The 22,838-nt window shown below is 45.1% G+C and overlaps 1 protein-coding gene across 5 annotated transcripts in view; it reads left to right on the plus strand.

Annotated features, from left to right (window-relative positions):
* The window catches only part of FERMT2 (FERM domain containing kindlin 2), a 132,734-nt gene that overhangs the window by 33,536 nt on the left and 76,360 nt on the right, over nucleotides 1-22,838 (plus strand). For all 5 annotated transcript variants that reach the window (XM_073609677.1, XM_073609675.1, XM_073609676.1 and 2 more), the window contains exon 3: nucleotides 11,753-11,986. In XM_073609677.1, the coding sequence (XP_073465778.1) occupies nucleotides 11,753-11,986 (234 nt within the window). The remainder of the gene's footprint in view (nucleotides 1-11,752; nucleotides 11,987-22,838) is intronic.

Consider the following 22,838-nt stretch of genomic DNA (forward strand, 5'->3'; position numbering starts at 1 on the left):
GGTGATGTAGATCGGGGCAGAGTTATGCATGGCTTTGTAGGTTGTGGTTGGTATTTTGAATTTTAATTTGCTGGGTGATTGGGAGCCAGTGTAGGGATTGGAGGAGAGGGTTTGCAGACACTGAATGGAGACCAGTGTAGGGATTGGAGGAGAGGGTTGGCAGACACTGAATGGAGACCAGTGGAGGGATTGGATGAGAGGGTTGGCAGGCACTGAATGGAGACCAGTGTAGGGATTGGAGGAGAGGGTTGGCGGACACTGAATGGAGACCAGTGTAGGGATTGGAGGAGAGGGTTGGCGGACACTGAATGGAGACCAGTGTAGGGATTGGAGGAGAGGGTTGGCAGACACTGAATGGAGACCAGTGGAGGGATTGGATGAGAGGGTTGGCAGACACTGAATGGAGACCAGTGTAGGGATTGGAGGAGAGGGTTGGCAGACACTGAATGGAGACCAGTGTAGGGATTGGAGGAGAGGGTTGGCAGACACTGAATGGAGACCAGTGGAGGGATTGGATGAGAGGGTTGGCAGACACTGAATGGAGACCAGTGTAGGGATTGGAGGAGAGGGTTTGCAGACACTGAATGGAGACCAGTGTAGGGATTGGAGGAGAGGGTTGGCAGACACTGAATGGAGACCAGTGGAGGGATTGGATGAGAGGGTTGGCAGGCACTGAATGGAGACCAGTGTAGGGATTGGAGGAGAGGGTTGGCGGACACTGAATGGAGACCAGTGTAGGGATTGGAGGAGAGGGTTGGCAGACACTGAATGGAGACCAGTGTAGGGATTGGAGGAGAGGGTTGGCAGACACTGAATGGATACCAGTGTAGGGATTGGAGGAGAGGGTTGGCAGACACTGAATGGAGACCAGTGTAGGGATTGGAGGAGAGGGTTGGCAGACACTGAATGGAGACCAGTGTAGGGATTGGAGGAGAGGGTTGGCGGACACTGAATGGAGACCAGTGTAGGGATTGGAGGAGAGGGTTGGCGGACACTGAATGGAGACCAGTGTAGGGATTGGAGGAGAGGGTTGGCAGACACTGAATGGAGATCAGTGTAGGGATTGGAGGAGAGGGTTGGCAGACACTGAATGGAGATCAGTGTAGGGATTGGAGGAGAGGGTTGGCAGACACTGAATGGAGACCAGTGTAGGGATTGGAGGAGAGGGTTGGCAGACACTGAATGGAGACCAGTGTAGGGATTGGAGGAGAGGGTTGGCAGACACTGAATGGAGACCAGTGTAGGGATTAGAGGAGAGGGTTGGCAGACACTGAATGGAGACCAGTGGAGGGATTGGAGGAGAGGGTTGGCAGACACTGAATGGATACCAGTGTAGGGATTGGAGGAGAGGGTTGGCAGACACTGAATGGAGACCAGTGTAGGGATTGGAGGAGAGGGTTGGCGGACACTGAATGGAGACCAGTGTAGGGATTGGAGGAGAGGGTTGGCGGACACTGAATGGAGACCAGTGTAGGGATTGGAGGAGAGGGTTGGCGGACACTGAATGGAGACCAGTGTAGGGATTGGAGGAGAGGGTTGGCAGACGCTGAGCGGTCGGTAAGGTGGATAAGTCTGGCAGCAGCATTCATGATAGACTGAAGAGGGGAGGAGCCTATGGAGAGGTAGGCCAATGAGAAGGGAGTTGCAATAGTCAAGGTGAGAGATAACCAGGGAGTGAATGAGGAGTTTGGTGGTCTCATTTGTTAAAAAGGTGCGAATTTTAGAGATGTTACAGAGGTGAATTGTACAAACTTTTGACAATTGGATTTGAGGCTGAAATGACAAGTCAGAGTCTAAGATTACACCGAGTACCCTGGTGAGGGGAGGGCCTGATAGTTGCATTGTTGTTTGATGGAAAAGTCTCGGAGGGGGGAATATTTATAGCTCAGTTTTAGCGAGATTTCGTTTAACCACTTCACCCCTGGAAGATTTGCACCTTGATGACCAGGCCATTTTTTGCGATCTGGCACTGCGTCGCTTTAGCTGACAATTGCGCAGTCGTGCGGCGCTGTACCCAAACAAAATTGACGTCGGTTTTTTTTTTTTCCACAACTAGAGCTTTCTTTTGGTGGTATTTGATCGCCTCTGCGGTTTTTATTTTTTGAGCTATAAACAGAATAAAGGGCGAAAAATTTGAAAAAAAACCCCACTATTTTGTACTTTTTGCTATAAAAAATATCCCCAATTTTTTAAAAACAAATTTTTTTCCTCAGTTTGGGCCGATATGTATTCTTCACATATTTTTGGTAATAAAAATCGCAATAAGTGTATATTCATTGGTTTGTGCAAAAGTTATAGCGTCTACAAAATAGGGAATAGATTTATGGCATTTTTATTATTAATAATAATGTTGTTGTTGTTATTATTATTATTATTATTATTATTATTATTATTATTATTATACTAGTAATGGTGGTGATCAGCTATTTTTATCAGGACTGCGGCATTATGGCGGACACATCGGACACTTTTGACACATTTTTGGGACCATTGGCAATTATACAGCGATCGGTGCTATAAAAATGCACTGATTACTGTGTAAATGTCACTGGCAGGGAAGGGGTTAACACTAGGCGGCGATTAAGGGGTTATGTGTGTTCTAACTGTAGGGGGAGAGGACTGATCGTGGTTCCTAGCTATTAGGAACTCACAATCTGTCTCTCCTCTCCTCACAGAACAGGGATGTGTGTGTGTGTGTGTGTGTGTGTGTGTGTGTTTTTTACACACACATCCCTGTTCTGGCTCTCGTGGCCGGCAGTCATCGTGGCCACGAGCATCGGCACCCCCGCAGTGCAGCGGGCGCACGCGCCTGCTATCCCGCTTAAAGGAGCCGACGTACAGCTACGACTGCTCGTGGGATCGTGCCGACCTGCCGCAGTACGACGACGGCTGGTCGGCAAGCGGTTAAGGAAATGGTGCAACATCCAGGCTAATATGTCAGTAAGGTAGTAATGCGAGAGGAGACTGAAGGAGTGAGGTGAGGAGTAGACAGATAGATGTGGGTGTCATCAGCGTATAAGTGGTATTGGAAGCCGTGGGCGGTTATCAAGTGACTAAGGAAGGAGGTGTAGATAAAGAAGAGAAGGGGTCCAAGAACAGAGCCTTGGGGGACCCCCACAGAAAGGGGCAAAGGAGAGGAGGAGACAGAGTTGTAGGTGACCCTATCACAGCGCTCTGTCAGTTAGGCAGAGAACCAGGATCAAGCAGAATCTTGGAGGCCAAGGGAATGGAGTTTAATGAGAAGGAGCGGGTGGTCAACAGTATCAAAGGCCGCAGAGAGGTCAAGTAGTAGGAGTATGGAGTAGTGGCTGTTGGTTTTAGCAGTTAGTAAATTGTTAGTGAGTTTTAGTAAGGTGGTTTCTGTGGAGTGCTGCGAGCTAAAGCCAGACTGCAAGGGGTCAAGAAGGTTATTTTCACTGAGGTAGGAGCTAAGACGGTTGTAGACTAAGTGTTCTAGAAGATTAGAGGTGAATGGGAGCAATGAGATGGGTCTTAAGTTGTTCATGTTGGTGGGGTCCAGTGAGGGCTTTTTAAGAATGGGAGTGATCTGCGCATGTTTTAGAGGGGAGGGGAAGATGCCACTAGAGAGGGAGAGATTGAAGATGTGAGTGAGGGAGCATAGGATAGAAGAAGAGGGTGACCTTAGTAGTTGTGTGAGGGAACAGGATCCAAGGGGACAATTGGTTAGGTGGGCATCTGAGAGTTTTGTAACCTCTTCAGTAGTAGCCAATTCAAGAGAGGAGAGTGTTGAATGTGCTGTTAGGCAAGGTATGTTGGGTGGGGAAGACGTACACACAGTGGAGGTGTCCTCACAAATTCCATCAATCTTGTCTTTGAAGTGATTGACAATCTCTTGGGCAGTGAGTGAGGTAGAGGGGGTGGAGGACGAAGCAGAGAGTTAAAGGTTGAGAAGAGCCGATGGGGACTGGATGACAAGGAATTAATAAGAGAGACAAAGTAGGCTTGTTTGGCAGCATGGAGGCATGAATTGTATTTTAGAAGGGCAGATTTATATAGGGTAAAGTCTTGCAGACATTTGGTTTTACGCCACAGTTGGTCAAGAGCACGGCAATGTCTCTTGACATGTCTAGTGTTGTCAGGTTGCCAGGGTTGTAACGGTCGGGGCCTGATTCTGCGTGTGGTTAGAGGAGCAAGTGCATCTAGTGATGAGGAGAGTGAGCTGTTGTAGACAGAGGTGGCCAGGTCAGGGCAGGACAAGGGAGAGATTGTCATATAGGTGATCAGTAGCAGAGCACAGAAGAGTTAATATGGCGAACGTTCCTACAAGTAATCGTTTGCTGCTTGGAGGGATGGGTAGTTGGAGGCAAGGATACAGTGAAACTGATGAGGTTGTGATCAGAGAGAGGAAAGGGGGTGTTGGTGAGGTTGCCAGAATTGCAGAGATGGGAGAATACAAGGTCAAGGGTATTGCCATTGGAGTGAGTGGAAGTATGTGTATTGGGTTAGGTCGAAAGATGAGGTTAAGTTGAGCTGTAGCCGGGCTGTTAACATTGACAGGAATGTTGAAGTTACCAAGAATGATAGTGGGTATTTCAGAGTAGAGAAAGTAGGGTAGCCAGGCAGCGAAGTCATCAAACGTGATACTGGTCCAGGAGTATTGCGTGAATTGCTGCAATCCTCAGAGAAGTTGGAGAAAACAGGCAAAATACAGTGCATCTCGAAAGAAGAGAGGGATAGAGTGGGAGGGATAGGAAGGACTTGGAAGGTGCTTTGTGGGGATAGAAGGAATCCAACTCCACCTCCTTTCTGTCCGTTGAGTCTAGGGGAGTGAGTCCAATGGAGGCCACCATGGGAGAGGGCAGCAGGAGAAGCTGAGTCAAAATTTTGAAGCCAGGTTTCAGTTATGGCGAGTATGTTAGAGCCATGAGAGATGAAAAGGTTTATGGAAGCTTCCCCCAAGGATTCATGTTTTTTGTGTTAGTGTCCTAACTTGTTGAGTGAGGGAGCCAATTCTTCCTTTCCTGTGGAGAAAGAAAACCCAACATTTCACCATATGTACGTCACTAACACACATTGGCATGAACACTTGGGTGAAACTAGCAGAAGAGGGTCCAAGGGACTTCTCAATGGGGTAGGAAGTTCTGTCTATCACATTGATATTCAAACTTGTTGAGTGATGGAGACAATTATGGAGCCATTTATTCCTTTTATTGTGGAGGAAAAAGCATCCAACATTTCACCATATGTACATCACTAACACACATTGGTAAAGCTGAAATCCCACTGATGAGGAGTTGGTGGACAGGCAGATGTCCTATATTGTAAAAAGATTCCAGAGTCAGGGTGGTGGAGCGCTGGACTCCAAGCTTTGTGGAGGTTCCGAATGAATCAGCTGGTTAATATATGTGGGACTCCTTACAAGCTTCTTAGGAGAGTCAGCAAATGTGACGGAAACGGATGAGGGCATCAAGCCATATCGTTCGGCCTGGGTATATATTTTTTTTATGTCACAATCAAAGAGTTGGGTTCGAGCACGCCACCATCCTAAGCTTTGTGGATGTTCTGAATCATGTAGATGATTTCTCACATGTGGAACTCTTTACAGCCGCCCTGGGAGAGTCAGTCTATGTTGGCAAAGGAGATGGGAGAACCAAGTCGCATTGACCTGCTTGGATGTCGCAATATTGGAGTCAGCCTGACGGAACAAGCTTTTAGCTACAACCTTTTAAGAATTAAACCCAAGGATTAACCACTTAAGTGTCAAGTGTACAATAAAGCTAACCCCCCGATGAAGGGGGACTAGTATAGAGCTCCCAAAAAAACATGGGCTGTCAACTCCTACTATTCAAAATTGGTATCTTGACTGAACCCTAATGACTTGGTGCTCTCATCCCTACGTTTTACGTAAATAGAATGTAGAGAGTCAGCACTGTGAACAGTCTAATGTTCCCATCATGGTTTGGACAGCTCAGATTCCATGGAAGTTAGCGATCATATTCGTATGGAAGCTCACCTCAATGTGGGGAGATGCTACAGAATCATGCATATGGATATGTTGGAAGTTTTCATATGGACGTTCATTTTCCTGTGGACGACCATGGTCTGTGTTTTATGTATGAGATGTAAAATGCAGGCCGCCACGTGGACTAACATTGTGGTGTCCAGAAGGTCAGGGCGGGTTTTCTGATGTTGACAACAGTGGACCATGTCTGTGTCATGTGTGTTGACATGGCCACTTGTAGTCACCATCAGATGCAGGAGCTCATTTGGCAGATGTAGCACACTGTTGTCACCCTTGTAACGGGAAGTGCCTGAACAAGGATCTATTTTATAGTGTAATCTTTGTGCAGGTGATAATTGGTGGATTGCACACAGCCCTCTGCCAGGCACATGTCTATACTGAGTTCCGTCTTCTGAAGTATCCCTTTCTGAACTTAGACATTTTTTTTTTCCTGAAAGATTTAGAAATACAAAGTTGCAGGAGGTGTGAATGGAAAGTTAGAGTTTGCAGTGATGAAATTTTGGCCTTGATCCTAATGGAGGACTTTTCCAAGTGCAGGTTGAGCAATAGTAGACTTTAAAGCCTGATTTTAGCCAAAACCAAAGGGGACAGGTTGGAGCCTCTGTCATGTTATTGCTGTCCAGTTCCAGTTGGGATTTTTTCCTCACTTCCTGCTGGGATAGGAAATGATGGGAAGTCTCTTCAACTGGGACACACACAGTTGGGGCCCGGGTCAACAGACTTTTTTTTTTTGCTCAGGTTTGTTTGAGTCACGTATTTGGGGGAGTGCAAAATCCACTTGAGGCTGGTCAGAAGGACCTCAACTGTAGGTCATATATATAAGATCGAAGCTGGCAACTTGGAGTGCTCTTGTGAAGAAAATTCTTTATTGGCTACATGTATAAAAGCATGATTCAAAAGATGCTAACGTGTTTCATGCTATAAAGAAGGCTGCAAAAGCCGAAACACGTTAGCATCTTTTGTACTATGCTTCGCAAGAGCACTCTGAGTCGCTGGCTTTAATACAATTGATGGCTACTACCTTGGGAGTTGAATGCCCCAACGAGAGCACCGGACTCCAGCTCCTGGATATAAAATATAGTGGTTGAATTGGGTTGGGTAAATGTTTGCAGGCCATATATACCCATCAATGAATTCTGTATTGTCTCAGAAGAGCCTCAACCTGATGTCATCAACTAAAGCCCAAAGCCTTTTGACACTGGCTCTTATAGTAGAGAATATATATTATTATATTTTTTTATGGGTGTAGCAGGGACATGACCTGAATTGAGGACTAAAAAAAAAAAAAAAAAAAATCTTGAAAAAAAACATTTCTCTCTTCTCCACTCCAAAACTGTGAATAGGTTTAGAATAAGATTTGGAATAATTGTGAAGAATAGGTTATAGAGTAGGGGTGCAGGTGATCATAGTTCAGGTTGTATAGATGCTACATGCCAAAATTTAAAGTAACTTTTTGTAAGAGAAATAGAACCTTCGCTTGACAACCCACCTCTGAAAATGCTAATTGCCTTGGTGTTCCTCCGTTGCAGTTACCACCTCCCAACTGCTCCCCTTTAAACTGCAAAGGCCGGGGAGTACACGTGCTGCAACCATGACACTCGCCTTCATGGCCACATCAAGAAATAAATTCCCTGTTGCATTCAGTGGGCATTACCATCCACCGAGCACGACCCATTCAGCTGGATAGAGCTCTGGCATTATGATGTGGGTTATTAAAGGTTAAAAAAAGGCAGTGAGAAGGAGACCTAATGCTTCCTCATCACCTCTTAAATGTCCTCCTAAAAAGCCATCCACAGTAGACAACGCCAGTGTAAACAAGCCTTTGTGGGTCCCCTGGCTTTATTACTACCAGGCCCTTACCCAGGACAAGTATGCCGATCGGAGAACTTTTGTGTACATTCTGATTGTCTTCTCCTGGTTATTAAGGCCTCAGGTCAGGCTGACAGGCAACTCTGACTAGTAAAATGTGAAATTGGCTCAGGAAAGGTTTCTGATTCTGTAGCTGTGGCCCCGGCCAGGACAACTCCTCCTCAACCCCCTCCTGTGGATCCCGTACACTCAGGAGGCCACACAGACATGATGTCAGATCTCTCTTCTCCAGATGCCTCCCTTACATAATGGAAAACCAATATTTCTAAATTGTGATTCAGCGTTTGGTGAAAACTATTTTATAAATTAACTCTTAAAGTATAACTACAGGCTCCTGTATGAAGGTCGAAACCAGCCTTTCCCAGGGATCCTCCAGAAGTGGTTAGGGGTTCTTTGAGCAATGAGAAATTTCTGACTTGCGTAAGTTATTTGCCACCCACCACGGTAAGGGACATTCCTCCCACGGGCCCCCACCATAAGGAACATTCTTCCTCATGACTATCTGCGTTTTTTTGTGGCCATGTGCTCTAATGCAGGTCTTGTATTGATTTCAGACATGGAGCCACAGAAGTTACCAGGTCTGAGGTGCACAAACATCACAACGTGGAAATGGTGGTTGGATGATGTATGTTCTGATTGAATATGGTTGTGGTAGGATGTGATACACTTAGATTGAACATGGTGGGGCGGGACAGGATATGCTCAGATTTAACATTGTGGTGGTAGGGGGACAGGATGCGCTCTGACTGAATGTGGTTGTGGGACGGGATCTGCTCTGATTGAACATGCAAACAAATGGCCACTGCCCCCACCCTTTAACTGGCCTTCGCAGCAAGGAGCACATGGAAGGGCGGAGCATGTCATACAGCAGCAATGAAAATTTTCAGCTCAATTTGCCAACCAGCCTGCAACCAACCAACCAAATTATCCTGTCTAACAGTTTGCATGAAAAAAACAAGGGTTTAGTTAGCACACATTTGCAACATCTGGTTAAACGTGGTCGTGGCAGTGGAACAGGATAAGCTCTGATTGAATGAATGTGGTCATGGTGGTGGGGTGAGATGGGCTCTGAACGTGGTCATGGGGTGGGATAGGCTCTGTTTGAATGTGGTCATGGGGAGGGATAGACTGTTTGAACGTGGTCATGGGGCGGGATAGGCTCTGTTTGAACGTGGTCATGGGGCGGCATAGGCTCTGTTTGAACGTGGTCATGGGGCGGCATAGGCTCTGTTTGAACGTGGTCATGGGGCGGCATAGGCTCTGTTTGAACGTGGTCATGGGGCGGGATAGGCTCTGTTTGAACGTGGTCATGGGGCGGGATAGGCTCTGTTTGAACGTGGTCATGGGGCAGGATAGACTGTTTGAACGTGGTCATGGGGCGGGATAGGCTCCGATTTGAATATTGTGGTGGTGGGATAGAATAGGGGCTGATTGAACATGGAGCAGCTCAGAGAACAGAAATGTTTTCTTCCACATCTCACAGTAACCAGCTTGGCGTCCTTGAGTCGTTCTTGACATCAGGAGTCTCTTCCATGAATTACATTTATGTCATTAGCTGATAAATTCCAGCTGGCATGTTCTTGGCGGCATCGCCCAATGCATAAGAAGTGGATGATTCCGCTCGGGGTCGATGTCGAGGGACAAGGACTGATTTGAAATGCACAGCGGGTGAGCGGCCCAGAGAATGAAATTAGCGTCTCTATCTTTGCACAGAAACCTACATGTGGAGTCCTCTGTTCTCTAGAGAATTGGCCGTGTAAATGGGGGAATTTGAGTAATCACGCCAGCTAGAGGGCTGATGAGATTTGTTGGCTTTTAAAGTAAATGTAAACCCAATGACTAAAATCTCCTCCTAGAAACTCTTAACAGGTTCAGAAAGTAATTGGCCGTATTCTTACATTTGCAGCTTTTTATTAATATAATCCCAGCAGGTCCTGCCATGAAGTTCCTTGTTCAGGTACTTCTGTCATAGGGGGACAATACTGTCCCTGCCGCCCCATTGTGCTCCTGAATTGTCACCTTCACCCACAGGCCTCTGGTGGCTATGAGGGACCAGTTCAGCACACATTATGCAAACATGGTCCAGTGTTGTCACCTTCAGGAAACGCGCCCTGAAAAATACCATGCAGCCATCACTGCAGCATATGTAGACATGAAGTGGCTGCAAAGAGATTACAGGAGATCACCAGCACTTATCCAAAAAAGGATGGGGAAAAAATTGTGAGAACAAGTATTTATTTAAAAAATGGCAGTTGTCTATGATCTACATTGCTTTAGTCAACTAAATATCCTTCAGTTTGGGAATATTCTAAGATAAATTCTAATGCCCCCAAAAAAGTAAAATGTATTTTAATGTTTTCAGAGCGTCTGAGATTGATACATGGTTGAATACTCCTTTGTCAATGGGTGATTTCCCCTTTCCTGGCTTCAGTCGAGAACTCTCTCCATCTGCATTCTGTTTAAATTCACTTACTGTATATAAACCGTGATAAGTATCTAACATGTTCAAAGAGAAGCAACAGATTCCCTTCAGTATTTGTCTGCTGCTGTCACTTCAGTGAAACACGACTTCTAAGGCTTACCATACTTTTCTCTCAACTTAGCCCAACCGTTCCCAACCCAAAGCTGCTTCCAGAGGTTGCTAAATGTTCCTTGTACAATGAGAAATTTGTGACCCTCCGATAAGAAACCACACATACCAATGATCTTTATCTATTTGTAAGGTGGGAGGGGGGTCCCCTTTCCCCCAGCCACCAATGTAAGGGACATTCTTCTCACTGATCACCAATGTAAGGAACATTCTTCTCACTGATCACCAATGTAAGGGGACATTCTTCTCACTGATCACCAATGTAAGGAACATTCTTCTCACTGATCACCAATGTAAGGGACATTCTTCTCACTGATCACCAATGTAAGGAACATTCTTCTCACTGATCACCAATGTAAGGAACATTCTTCTCACTGATCACCAATGTAAGGAACATTCTTCTCACTGATCACCAATGTAAGGAACATTCTTCTCACTGATCACCAGTGTAAGGAACATTCTTCTCACTGATCACCAATGTAAGGAACATTCTTCTCACTGATCACCAATGTAAGGGACATTCTTCTCACTGATCACCAGTGTAAGGAACATTCTTCTCACTGATCACCAATGTAAGGAACATTCTTCTCACTGATCACCAATGTAAGGGACATTCTTCTCATTGACCACTATTGCAATGGAGTCCTTCCACTGACTTTTTTTTCTCTAATCACTAGTGTAAGAGTGCCCTTCTTCGCTGACCATCATTGTAAGGTAGCATTTTATTGACTACCAGTGTAAGGTGGCACTACACTGACCATCACAGTAAGCAGATATTTCTCCACTGACCACTCATGTGGGGATCTTCCATGTTAAGAAAGGTTGACTTAGCCAGTCGAGCTTCCAGTAGGATTGGTGTGGCATTCACCCGGGGGCAGTACATGGGCAATGTGCTGTCTTCTGTTTAGATATGCAGAAAATTCTCCTCCTGAAAGCATTTTTGTCTGTTTGGTGTCACTCTGAGTTGTCATGGAAGAGGAGATTAATGCGCTGCTATTGGGTGAAAGCTGGCCACGTGTGCCACGTTGCTTCAGTCGGTGGCGGGACATTCTGTATACCTGGATTTGTAATCTGCGGAAACCAGAAAGTTGTCTATAGTGCTCGGTTAGAACCAGACTAATAATACAGTAAAATAGGCAATAAGGAATGAAGTAAGCCTGTACATTACCCGCTGTAAAGTAACAGACTGGCAAGAAAGTGTCTTCACCTCCTTTATATATTCGTACACAACAAGAATGTATATGTGGACACAGTAGATTTGTCTCTGAGAAATTATAAATGTGCTAATTGGGTTTTCTTTTTCTTTGCAGATGTAAAGAAAGACTGGTCTGATCACGCATTATGGTGGGAGAAGAAGAAGACGTGGCTCCTGAAGACGCACTGGACTCTCGACAAGTATGGTATCCAGGCTGATGCCAAGCTCCAGTTCACCCCACAGCACAAACTGCTCCGGCTGCAGCTGCCCAACATGAAATACGTGAAGGTGAAAGTGAACTTCTCTGACCGAGTCTTCAAAGCTGTCTCTGACATCTGCAAAACTTTCAGTAAGTAGTAGGACTGGAAGGTGGGAAATGGACACCCAGTTGCTGCCACGATGGTCCACTCTTACATTTTGATGTATTTGGTTAACAAAGTGATGTTTACGAGCTGTTCTGTGTCAACGAGAGAGGAGACCAAATAACGTAGAGTTGGCAAATATCTCACATTGGTGTGGGCCAAACTGGTTTCCTTTATATAACTGAACTATGTTGGGTCCTAATTTATCCAAAGGCCTCAGAAAGGAATATTCTCTGGCTGTCCTTTATGGCTTTATAGATGTAAATCGGCTCGTTTTTTTTTTTTTTTTTCTCTTTTTTTTCAATGCTGCAGGAAAAGGGAAAGCGAGGATATGATTGGCTAATGTGAACAACATAGACAGTTCAAACAGTCGTAGACTTCGACAGGAAATCATTTTTGACCTGTCAGATCAGGAGTTGTTCCTAGTAATGTTCATTCATTGGGTTTGCCTGGTAGCCTGGAGATAAAAGGGAGTATGTGTTCAGCTAGCATGAACAACCTGGACAGTCTAAAGTTGTTTGCAGGCATTGGAGGGAACTGGTGTTTGAACGATCATGAGTTGTTCTTGACAGTGTTCAGGTGTTGCGTTCAGCTGGAAGATTGAAAGCGAGGATGTGATTGGCTAGTGTGAAGGAAACCAACAGTCCAAAGATGGTCGTAGACTTTTAAGATAGTTGGTTTTGACCTCACAAATTGTTCTTAGTAGACCATCTATTGGGTTTGCCCAGTGGTCTGGAGGGAGAAGGGAAGGATGTGATTGGTTAACATAAACAACACAGACAGTCCAAAGATGGTCTTAGACTTTTGAAGGTAGTTGGTTTTTGACCCGTCAAATCAGAAGTTGTTCCTAGTAATGACCATCCATTGAGTTCATCCAGTAGCCAGGAGTAAGAAAATGTGATCAGCTAGCATGAACAACATGGACAGTCCAAAGGTATCCACAGACATTGGAGGGAATTTGATGTTTGACCTATCATGGGTTGTGCTTGGAAGTGATCAGGCATTGGGTTCCTCTGGGACAGAGAAAGCGATTGCCTAGTGTGAACGAAACCAGCAGACCAAAGATGGTCATAGACTTTGAAGGTAGTTGGTTTTTGGCCTCATAAGTTGTTTTTAGTAGACCATCCATTGGGTTTGCCCGTGAGCCGAGAGGGAGAGTATGTGATCAGCTAGCATGACCAACATGGACTGTCTAAAGGTGCGTGCAGATGTTGGAGGGAATAGATGTTTGACCAATCATGAGTTGTTCTTGGCAGTGATCAGGTGTTGGGTTCCCAAGGGAGCTAGCTGGGAGAGAGAACGCGAGGATGTGATTGGCTAGTGTAAACTAAACCGGTAGTCTTGCGCAAAAACTTTGAAGGGAATTGGTTTTGTTGGCTCATGAGTTTTCCTGGCAGTAATTTAACCATTGGGTCTGCTGGAGAGTCGGGAGAGAAAAAGGAGGGATGTGATTGGCTGATACCACAGAGGGTCTAAAGTTTGCCATTTCTCTAACAGTGGGTCAAATCGATGTTCATCATTGGGTTTGCCTGGAGCTGGGAGAGAGAAAGCGAGCATGTGATTGGCTAGTGTGAATGACCCAGGCAGCTTAGGCCAAAAACTTTGGAGTGAATTGGTTGTGTTTTGGATCAGGAGTCTTCCAGGCAGTCATCAGCCATTGGGTCAGACCGAGAGCTAGGAGACAGAAAAAGGGATGTAATTGGCTTATGTTAACAACAGACAGTCTAAAGTTGGCCATGGATGGGTAGAATTCGACAGAAAATTCTTGGGGAAAAGTTCTAAGAAAGTTTGATAATTTTTCTAATAGTGGGGTCAAATTCGAAGAAGCAGGTTGTCAGAAATGTGTTTTGAGAAAACATTTCCAGTGTATGTGGTTTTTGTTCGGTTAAGTCCATTCATTCCAAAATTTAATATGAAAAGCAAACAAAATCTTTCAAACAAAACACAAATGTTCTGGGAATTGTCATACTAATTTTCCTAAGACTTTTACTTCGAAATTCTATCCATTCATGGCCAGTTTTAGACATTGTAGGTAATTCATTTTCTGATATGTCCGATGAAGAGTTTTTCCTGGCAGTGACCAGTCAATGGTCTCCATCTTTGATTGCCACATAGACATGAGATCCTTGTCCAATCATACCACTTGTATTATCATACCACTTGTATTAAAAGCATAGCTACTGTATCTTTTTCTTTAATCTTGGAACCAGTAGGCAATAGTTAAAGTCTTTGTTGGGTTATTATTAGTTGCTGTGTTTCCTGTTGGGGAAAACTTTCTGTTCTCCAAAACACAAAAGGAAATGAGGGGAAATGTTTTGACAGTTGCCCCTCAAATAGGTGTCCCCATTAAAAAATGTCCTCATACTTTTCTGATGACAACTGTGAAATTTAAGCCATCCTATAGCCTTTTCTCTCAGTGGACATAGACTGTAAAGCAAAAATTTAAGGGGAAGAGATGCTGGATACAGATCTTTAACCGTAAGGAGGAGTCACTGGTTGAGGCAAATGACTTGGGTTCAGCAGCTCTCCACCAACCTGGGAACCCCCCGAAATGGTGCCAAACTTGAGAATCCAAGTGTTGAGTTGGCCATTCACTGCTCCAGTTCAAGATATGGGTGTCTCTGTTGGCAACTCTCTGCTCAACAAAAGCTGACTTTTGTTGATGAACCTGGTCTGAAAATTATTGCCAAACAAAGCTTGTATCCAATCAGATTCAAGCACTGTTCATGTACTCCTCAACCGCTGAAGTTGCAGCTGCTGTATACGACCATCGGCAGTGGACATTCCCCTATCTGCACTGCTTTAGTGTGGATGGTGGAATCCAAAGGGACTAAACAGGAGAAATTTGAGGCATGCATGGCCAGCTTAAAGAGTGCCAAACATCAGGAATCCAAAGTCCTTTAATATCACGACTAACAGTAAGAAGGCAACAACGTGTTTTTAAGGGCCAAATTCCCCTTCTTCAGGCCTAATTGGACTCGAAGAAAGTTCCTGAATAGAAATATAACCTCTGACATTGTGCCTGGATCAGCTGATCTTTCTGGATGACCACTAGAGGGAGCATGTGCCTATTTTTATATGAAATATAATAAACAAAATATGGAAGATCAACCCAAAACCAAGTGAAAAGAGTGTGTACTAGCTGGAAACAGAACTATGGCATAGCCCAGACGGCACATTCAGAAAGCATTCCAGTGATCTAAATAAATTCTGTCTACACCTTTTGTATACATTTAGGTAAAGCGCTGAAGATGCCATTATACATGTCTATATTCCCCGTGTCTCCCTTATTAGGACAGAAATGTGCTCTCACTTTGCTTTGCCTTGGGTGGTTCCAAAAATAAGCGATTGTACAATACTTTGAGCAACTGTTGTCACAACGCCAGAGTCATTAGAGCAGCTTCTGCCAGGGCCTGCGGTGCAGGAAAATTAGGGGGTAGAGGTTAACACCCACTTCTATCTATATACAGTTTATTGTTGGAGACATTACGTTTTATTTTTACCCGAACGCCTTTATTTACATTTCTGAGGCCCTGCAACAGATAACCGGGGCTTTAAGCCTCACTTGCCTCTGTCCCCTCCCCCTCTCCCAGTAATCTGTGGGCTTTATGTTCAGGCAGATGTGCAATGGCTGGAAAGGGCTCCATAGACCAGAAGGAACCTTACAACTCTGGGGATCTGAAATGTGACACTATCGTGCACTCCCAGGAGTCAGGAGGCTGCCGGTGCCTGTTGGGGACCCGGGGAAGGCTGCCGGTGCCTGTTGGGGACCCGGGGAAGGCTGCCGGTGCCTGTTGGGGACCCGGGGAAGGCTGCCGGTGCCTGTTGGGGACCCGGGGAAGGCTGCCGGTGCCTGTTGGGGACCCGGGGAAGGCTGCCGGTGCCTGTTGGGGACCCGGGGAAGGCTGCCGGTGCCTGTTGGGGACCCGGGGAAGGCTGCCGGTGCCTGTTGGGGACCCGGGGAAGGCTGCCGGTGCCTGTTGGGGACCCGGGGAAGGCTGCCGGTGCCTGTTGGGGACCCGGGGAAGGCTGCCGGTGCCTGTTGGGGTGATAGGGACCTTAGATTGTAAGCTCCTGAGTCCAGGAACCAATGTGACTGTACAGTATATGTAAAGGTACTATGAATATAAACCCTTCCGTATCCCCAGGAAATGTTAAAGTTGTACTGAAATTGGAGTTTTAGCTGTGAGCACAGGTTACAGGACTTTGTAGCAGAACTGTCGCCTCTCTGGTTTGAAATCAACATTAAGGCCTCATGTACGCTGCTGCTGTAGTTGGGCATTTTTTTCATCTGCTCCTGATCTCTCCTCTGTTATCTTATTAGTACATGTACACTGGGTCGTTTATAACTGTTTCTAGGCAGTTGCATTTAGAGTCAAATATATTTTTATTAAGTTTACAAAGTAATACAATGCCAAACAGTATATGGTAGTTCGTTCAATACATCAATAACATGGTAGAGGTCAGTCTGCCTGGTTAACAAACCATGAATATAAATCGGTACAACATAGAAATGTAGGTAAATGTTCGGCTTGATTTCTGGATAGTAAATTATAAAACATCCATGTTATGATACAACCAAAAATCATTAGTTTTAAGATCCTGCTACATGAATCATAAAAGGGAGGAGAAGAAGAGGATAGAGAGGAAAAGAGAGAGAGAGAGAGGAAGGAAAGGAGAGGGAATTGGGTAGGGATGGGGGGGGGGGGGGTCAAGGCAGATGAGCAGGCCCTGGAGCAGCACATTGGGGAGTCCAGGTAGAGTTTATTGAATTAGGTGACGTTAGCAAGGTTTCTAGGGCATCTGAGGTGGAATAGTCAATCCAAATTAGCTGTAGGGTTTTGAATTTATCAAAGGTATCATTGTCTAGGGCTATCATCTCCTCCATATGCATAATATTGTTGACCATAGAGACCCAAGAGGACAAAGGTGGTGTAGTAGTGGTTTTCCAGAAGAGGGGTATAAGTTGCCTAGTTGCTGAGAGAAAAAAAAATCGAAGTAGGGCTCATTTCTGCGGGGGTATGGAACCCGGTAGCATAGACAACAGTGCTACTTCGGGTGTGGGTACCGTAGGCCTATCGTAAAGGCTACTGTATATGGCAAAGACCTAGGACCATAGGGGCTGGATAGCATTGCAGTCCCACCATGTATATAACTTCCATCCGTTTCTCCACATCTCCAACAAGACGTAGGGGTGGATGGGAAAATTCGGTGGAGTGATTGAGGGTCCCTGTACCACCTAGCTAGAAGTTCTTCTCTTGTGTGTAGCAATAGATGGAGGATTTGTGCGTGAAGTGGAATGACTTTTGCCAGTCAACCAGTGAAAGATCCTTTCCCAGGTCCATGGCCCACCTCCTCGTGTAAGGTGGAAGCTGATCGTGGGTCAGTGAGTGTAATAATTTGTAAATGGTGGATAGTAAATGTTTAGGCGTTTCTGAGAGAGAGCACAGCTGCTCATAGTCAGTCAGGGGTCTATGTGTATGGGTGGAGGAAAACAGGTCAGAGCAAAAAGAGGATATACGTAGGGCTGTAAGCCAGTTACCGCGGTCTCCTGGTAGAGCGGGCGTGCCCTCAGTTGGGTGTATGAATGAGTTAGCTGTAGGCCAGGTGTCTCGTAGACATGAGCCCACTGAGTTGGAACCCATGCCTTGGGGGAGATCAAGGTGGTCAAAAAGTGAAGTAAGTGGTGAGGGGTCCGTGGATAGTAATGTTATTAGTCCCTTTTTGTACCACAGGTATAGTGCTGCAGTCGTTAATGGAGAGGCGTTAGATAGGATGGACAGTTTTTGACCATATCCCCAGAGCAGAGCCCGAAGGTCAGAAATGGAGAGATCTTGTTTTATGGCAGTGGATGCATTGGGGAATGGGCGAGGGAACCACTCGAGGATCCTAGAGAGGACGGCAGCCCTGTGGTACATTTCAAAGTCTGGGAGACCAACTCCGCCTCGTATTTTAGGGTATGTCAACAAAGTATGGCGGATGCGGGACATCCCTTGTTGCCAAACGAAACGTATGGACATAGATCTCAGAGAGGTAAAGAATTGCTTAGGGATAATTATAGGTATCGTCCGGAATACGTAAAGTAATTTGGGGATTGTGTCCATTTTAAGTGTGTTGATGCGACCAAACCAGGGAAGTGGCGTCTGGTTCCACAAATCCAATTCTTTCCGTATACGCGATAGAAGAGGGAGGTAGTTAAGAATGTAGAGATCTGATAAGTTGGATGGGATTATTATACCAAGGTAGGAAATGCCCTTTGATCCCCATTGAAATGGAAAGTTGGCTTGTATTTGTGTAAGGGTAGAGGGTGTTAAGGATATGTTGAGGGCTTCTGTCTTAGACATATTAAGCTTAAAGTTACTCAGATCTCCAAATCTACGAAACTCTTTCATTAAAGAGGGTAGTGACGTATGAGGTTGTTGAATGTAGACGAAGAGATCATCAGCATAAAGTGAAAGTTTATATGCAGATGATGGCGTTGGTATTCCCCTAATATTGCTATTCTGTCTAATAGCTGTCGCCAGGTGTTCCATCGTCAAAACGAAAAGTAGGGGGGGACAAAGGACATCCCTGCCTAGTTCCGATGGAGATTTGAAATGAGGTGGATGAGGAACCATTGACCAGAACAGAGGCTGTGGGATGAGAATAAAGCGCCATCACTTTGGATATATATGAGGGACCGAGTCCAATCTTTTCCAAAGAGAGGCGTATAAACTTCCAGTTGACCCGGTCAAATGCCTTCTCGGCGTCAAAAGAGAGGATACATGCCTTTAGGTCGTGTTTGCGAACGTAGGAAATAAGGTGGATCGTTTTTGTGGTATTGTCCCTGGCCTCTCTACCAGGGACAAAGCCCAGTTGGTCTCTATGTATGATAGCGGGTAGGAGGGGTGAAAGGCGATTGGCTAGGATCTTTGCAAAGAGTTTAACGTCTCTGTTAAGGAGAGAAATGGGCCTATAACTAGTACATTGAGAGGGGTCTTTCCCAGGTTTAGGTATGACTGAGATAGTGGCAGAAAGAAGGGATTTAGAGAGGGGGTGGTCATCATCTAGATAGTTGAACGCCGTAGTAAGAAGTGGGGCTAAGGAATGGGTGAATGATTTGTAAAATCTGGGTGAGAAGCCATTAGGTCCCGGGCATTTTCCAGGTTTCAATCCCTTATTAGCTAACAGAAAATCCGATGTCGTCAAGACTTTATCTAGGGCTGTGGAAGGGCCGTATCCGAAATGTAATTTTCCATGTCAGGGAGTCGTGTATCGTGTTTTGGAGGCTGTTGAGGTCGTGTGGGGAGATTGTACAGTTGAGAGTAATAGTGTTGAAAAGCATCCGCAATGCCCCTAGGAGTTCGAATCTTTTGTTGGCTAGTAGTGCAAATGTACGGTATGGGGCGTCGTGGAGGGCGAGGATGCAGGACCTTAGCTAGGTGTTGCCCTCACTTATTGGCCAGCATGTAATGACGATTTCGTCCTTTATCTCCAGCTGTAAGGGTTTTTGCATCTAAGATACGGAGCAATTCTCTGCGGGCATTGGAAAGATCTACGAAGGTGGTCAAGGTCTTTCGCATGTGCGATTTCTAAGGAATGGATAGAAGACAACAGTTTGGTGATATCAGCCGATCTAGCTTTCTTTAACCGAGCGCCATGTTGGATGAAAATTCCCCGTAACACACATTTCAGGGCTTCCCATTTGGTGAGTGGGTTGGTGTCGTCTGAGCGGTGATCTTGAACCAGGTTCCGGATCGCCTGCTCAATATCTGTCACACAAAGGGTATCTTTTTAATAAGTTGTCATTTAAGCGCCATGAAAATGTCCTGTGGGATTTGGGTGGATGAGCCAAGCTTAAGTGTGCGGGGGCGTGATCCGACCAGAGAATATTACCTAGGGACGCCTGTAAAGGAATATCAAGTAGGAATTGGGACACGAGAAAATAGTCAATAGGACTATAGGAGTTATGAGCAACTGAATAGCAGCTGTAGTCTCTCTCGAGTGGGTGTTGCACCCGCCAAACATCCACTAGTTGGGCAGAGTGCAAGAGTGATTTTATGTGTGTAAGGGTGGAGTGTGAGATAGAGGACTTACTGGAGGAGGTGTCCACTGCTGGTGAGGGGGTCACGTTGAGGTCTCCACCTAGAATAAAACCGGGACCCCCAAATGAGATTAATTTGTCTATGATCATAGAGAAAAAGCACCCTTGGTCCTGGTTTGGTCCATATACATTAGCAACTGTGAAAATAGAAGAGTTAGAATTTAGTTTAAGGAAAATAAAGCGACCTGCAGGGTCTATCAACGAGTCCAGAACTTCTGGATGAAAGGATTTTGGGCAGTTGCATTTAGAGGCTTTTTTGGAACCCAAAAAAAATGCGTTCGGAAGCTGTGTCTAGAGGCATTTCAAACGCCAAACGCGGTAACTCGTGTTTAGCCACGTTTCGTTTACAGGTGTTTTTCATTTTTGGCTATTTTGGGGGGGAAAAAAAAAGTTTTTTTCAAACGCTTCTAGACGCAAACGCGACTAAACGGGGCACCTAAACGTGGCGTAACGGCAGTTTTTAGATGCTGGTTTCTAGCTGTCAAGTTAAATCGTTCAGGAGAGGTTGAACGATGTCCCGTGTACAATGAAGCCTTAGATGCCAGATTATAGATCATAATGTGCCAACGCTTTTCAGGGCTTATAAGTGCAGTGCTTGCTATGGGAATCTTCAAAACGTGAGAACACGTTTAACACAAGTGCCACCGTTCTTTTTTGGAGGTACACTCCTCAAGAGTGTTGTGGGAGCGTGCCATGGCATTGTCCTTTTTCATCTCAACCCTAATGGGGGTCTTTAGCCCCCGAAACATGTTGGAGACCTTTTTTATATATTCACATTGGATAACTTTTTTTTTTTTTTTTTTTTTTTCTTGCCGTTGTCCCAGTGCAATCCATAAATGTTCATGGACTCTCTTAAGATGATTATCTGGTGCCTTTATGTTGACTTATGTTGGATTAATCCATTTTGAAGGCCATCGCCCTTTGCAAGGGCCACCACTTTGTGGTAGAGCTGCTGAGGACTAGTTATCAAACCCAACAAGCAACTCCTGTTTTGATGGGACCAAAATGTTCAAAGCCAGCACCCACATCCTTTAGGCTACATTTACCGAGTGTCACGGTTTTTTTTGTGGGGTGTTTGTATGCGTTTTTTGCACAGTGTTTTGAGCTTTGGTGGGGTTTTTATTTTGTTTATTTTTTTAGTAGCCAACAGTGAACTCATCAGTTTTCATCATCTGTTGCTATGTTTTTCAGCTTTTCATCCGCTTTTATTTTATTATTATTATTTTTTTTGGTGTGGGTTTAGGGGTTAAAGGTTAGGGGTTAATTTTAGGGTTAGGATTAAGGTTAGTGGTTAAGGTTTAGGGGTTAATGTAAGGGTTATATTTATTAATATTATTATTATCTTATTTATGCATTTTTTTTGTGTGTGTGTTTTTTGTATTTTTTGTACTTTTTTTTTTTTTTTTTTATTGTTGCATTTGAGCAGAAATCTGCTCAAATTCGCACATATCAAGCATTCTGTGCATTTCTATGGGAGAGAAAAAAATGCACCAATCTGCCTGATTCGAGCTACAAAAAATAGCTTGAGAAATTTTTTGAGCATCAGGTGAGATGTGAACCATCTCCATAGAGAATAATTGGATTTTTTTTTTCTTCTTCAGTGCTTCGTTGCAAATCACTGAGGTGTGAATGGGGCCTCATCTCTGGGGCCTCATCTCTGGGACCTCTCTGGTTTGGCCATAATAGATTTGGACACATCTGTCAGAATTGCAGGTGTGTGTCCAAGGCTCACTTATTCTGAGTTTTCAGTGTATGTAGAACCAGGATCTATTTCTGGGGCCCAATTTTTGCTATTATTTTTTTTTTTCAGGTGTTGGGTCCCATACAGAGTATTGTAGATGTTGGGGGGTGGTGTATGCACACACGTGCTTCCTAACCAGATCATTGATGGTCATGGACGGAGGCCTGGAGCCAATTGATTTTTCTCTTGACATTCCTTTTGTCTGTGTATGGATTAAAGGGCGAGGGTCGTAATGTCATCATAAAAAGTGAAATCCAGTGTCTGTGTGCGTCTTCATTAGGATTCAGGTCTCTCTCTCTTGTTCTGATTGATCTCCTCTGAATGGTTCGTGTTTAATGAGCTGGATTCTGTAGAGCCAATTGTGTAGAACGGTGGTGGGGCCGGTCGGAAGGCATAGTGGTGACATTGTGTACGGGGACGAGGCCCCTCTTGGTGAGGACTGCAAGAATGTATGGCTCTCACAGAACGAGGATTGTGCGGGAACAATGGCGGCTCTATTGACTGACCTTTCCCGGCCTGAGGAACAGTTGCTCTGCTACACTTTCATCTGGATGTCTGGCATACCAAGGCTCGCAACATGGAGGAGCCGCAATCATCTCAAGTGTGTTTATGTCGGCGGACGGAGAGATTTCCCCTCCCCGTATTAAACAAAAAATGTGAGGGGAAAATCTCAAGTCAGTCACACACTGGTAGAACTTTGTTCAAAAATGGGGGTAGGAAAGAAAATTGCATAATCTATGGGCTGCTTGACTCGGTTACAGTCGGAGAGGGAGCGAACCAACAGGACTTCATTTTTTTTGAGTGAAGGTTCGATTGAATAAATCTAATAAAGATCCATCCGAGGTTTATCCTGTGTTGAGCCCTGATGGAGGGGGGGAGGGGTGTATACAAGGATCAGGGCTGGGTCCCCCATAGCAGGATGAGGTGTGTGTGTATATAATGAAGGTCAGAGTTTGATCCCCATAGCGGGATGAGGTATATATGATGAGGGTCAGGGCTGGCCCCCATATTAGAA

The sequence above is a fragment of the Aquarana catesbeiana genome, linkage group LG13 (assembly GCF_042186555.1).
Source record: "Aquarana catesbeiana isolate 2022-GZ linkage group LG13, ASM4218655v1, whole genome shotgun sequence".
NCBI classification, from domain to species: domain Eukaryota; kingdom Metazoa; phylum Chordata; class Amphibia; order Anura; family Ranidae; genus Aquarana; species Aquarana catesbeiana.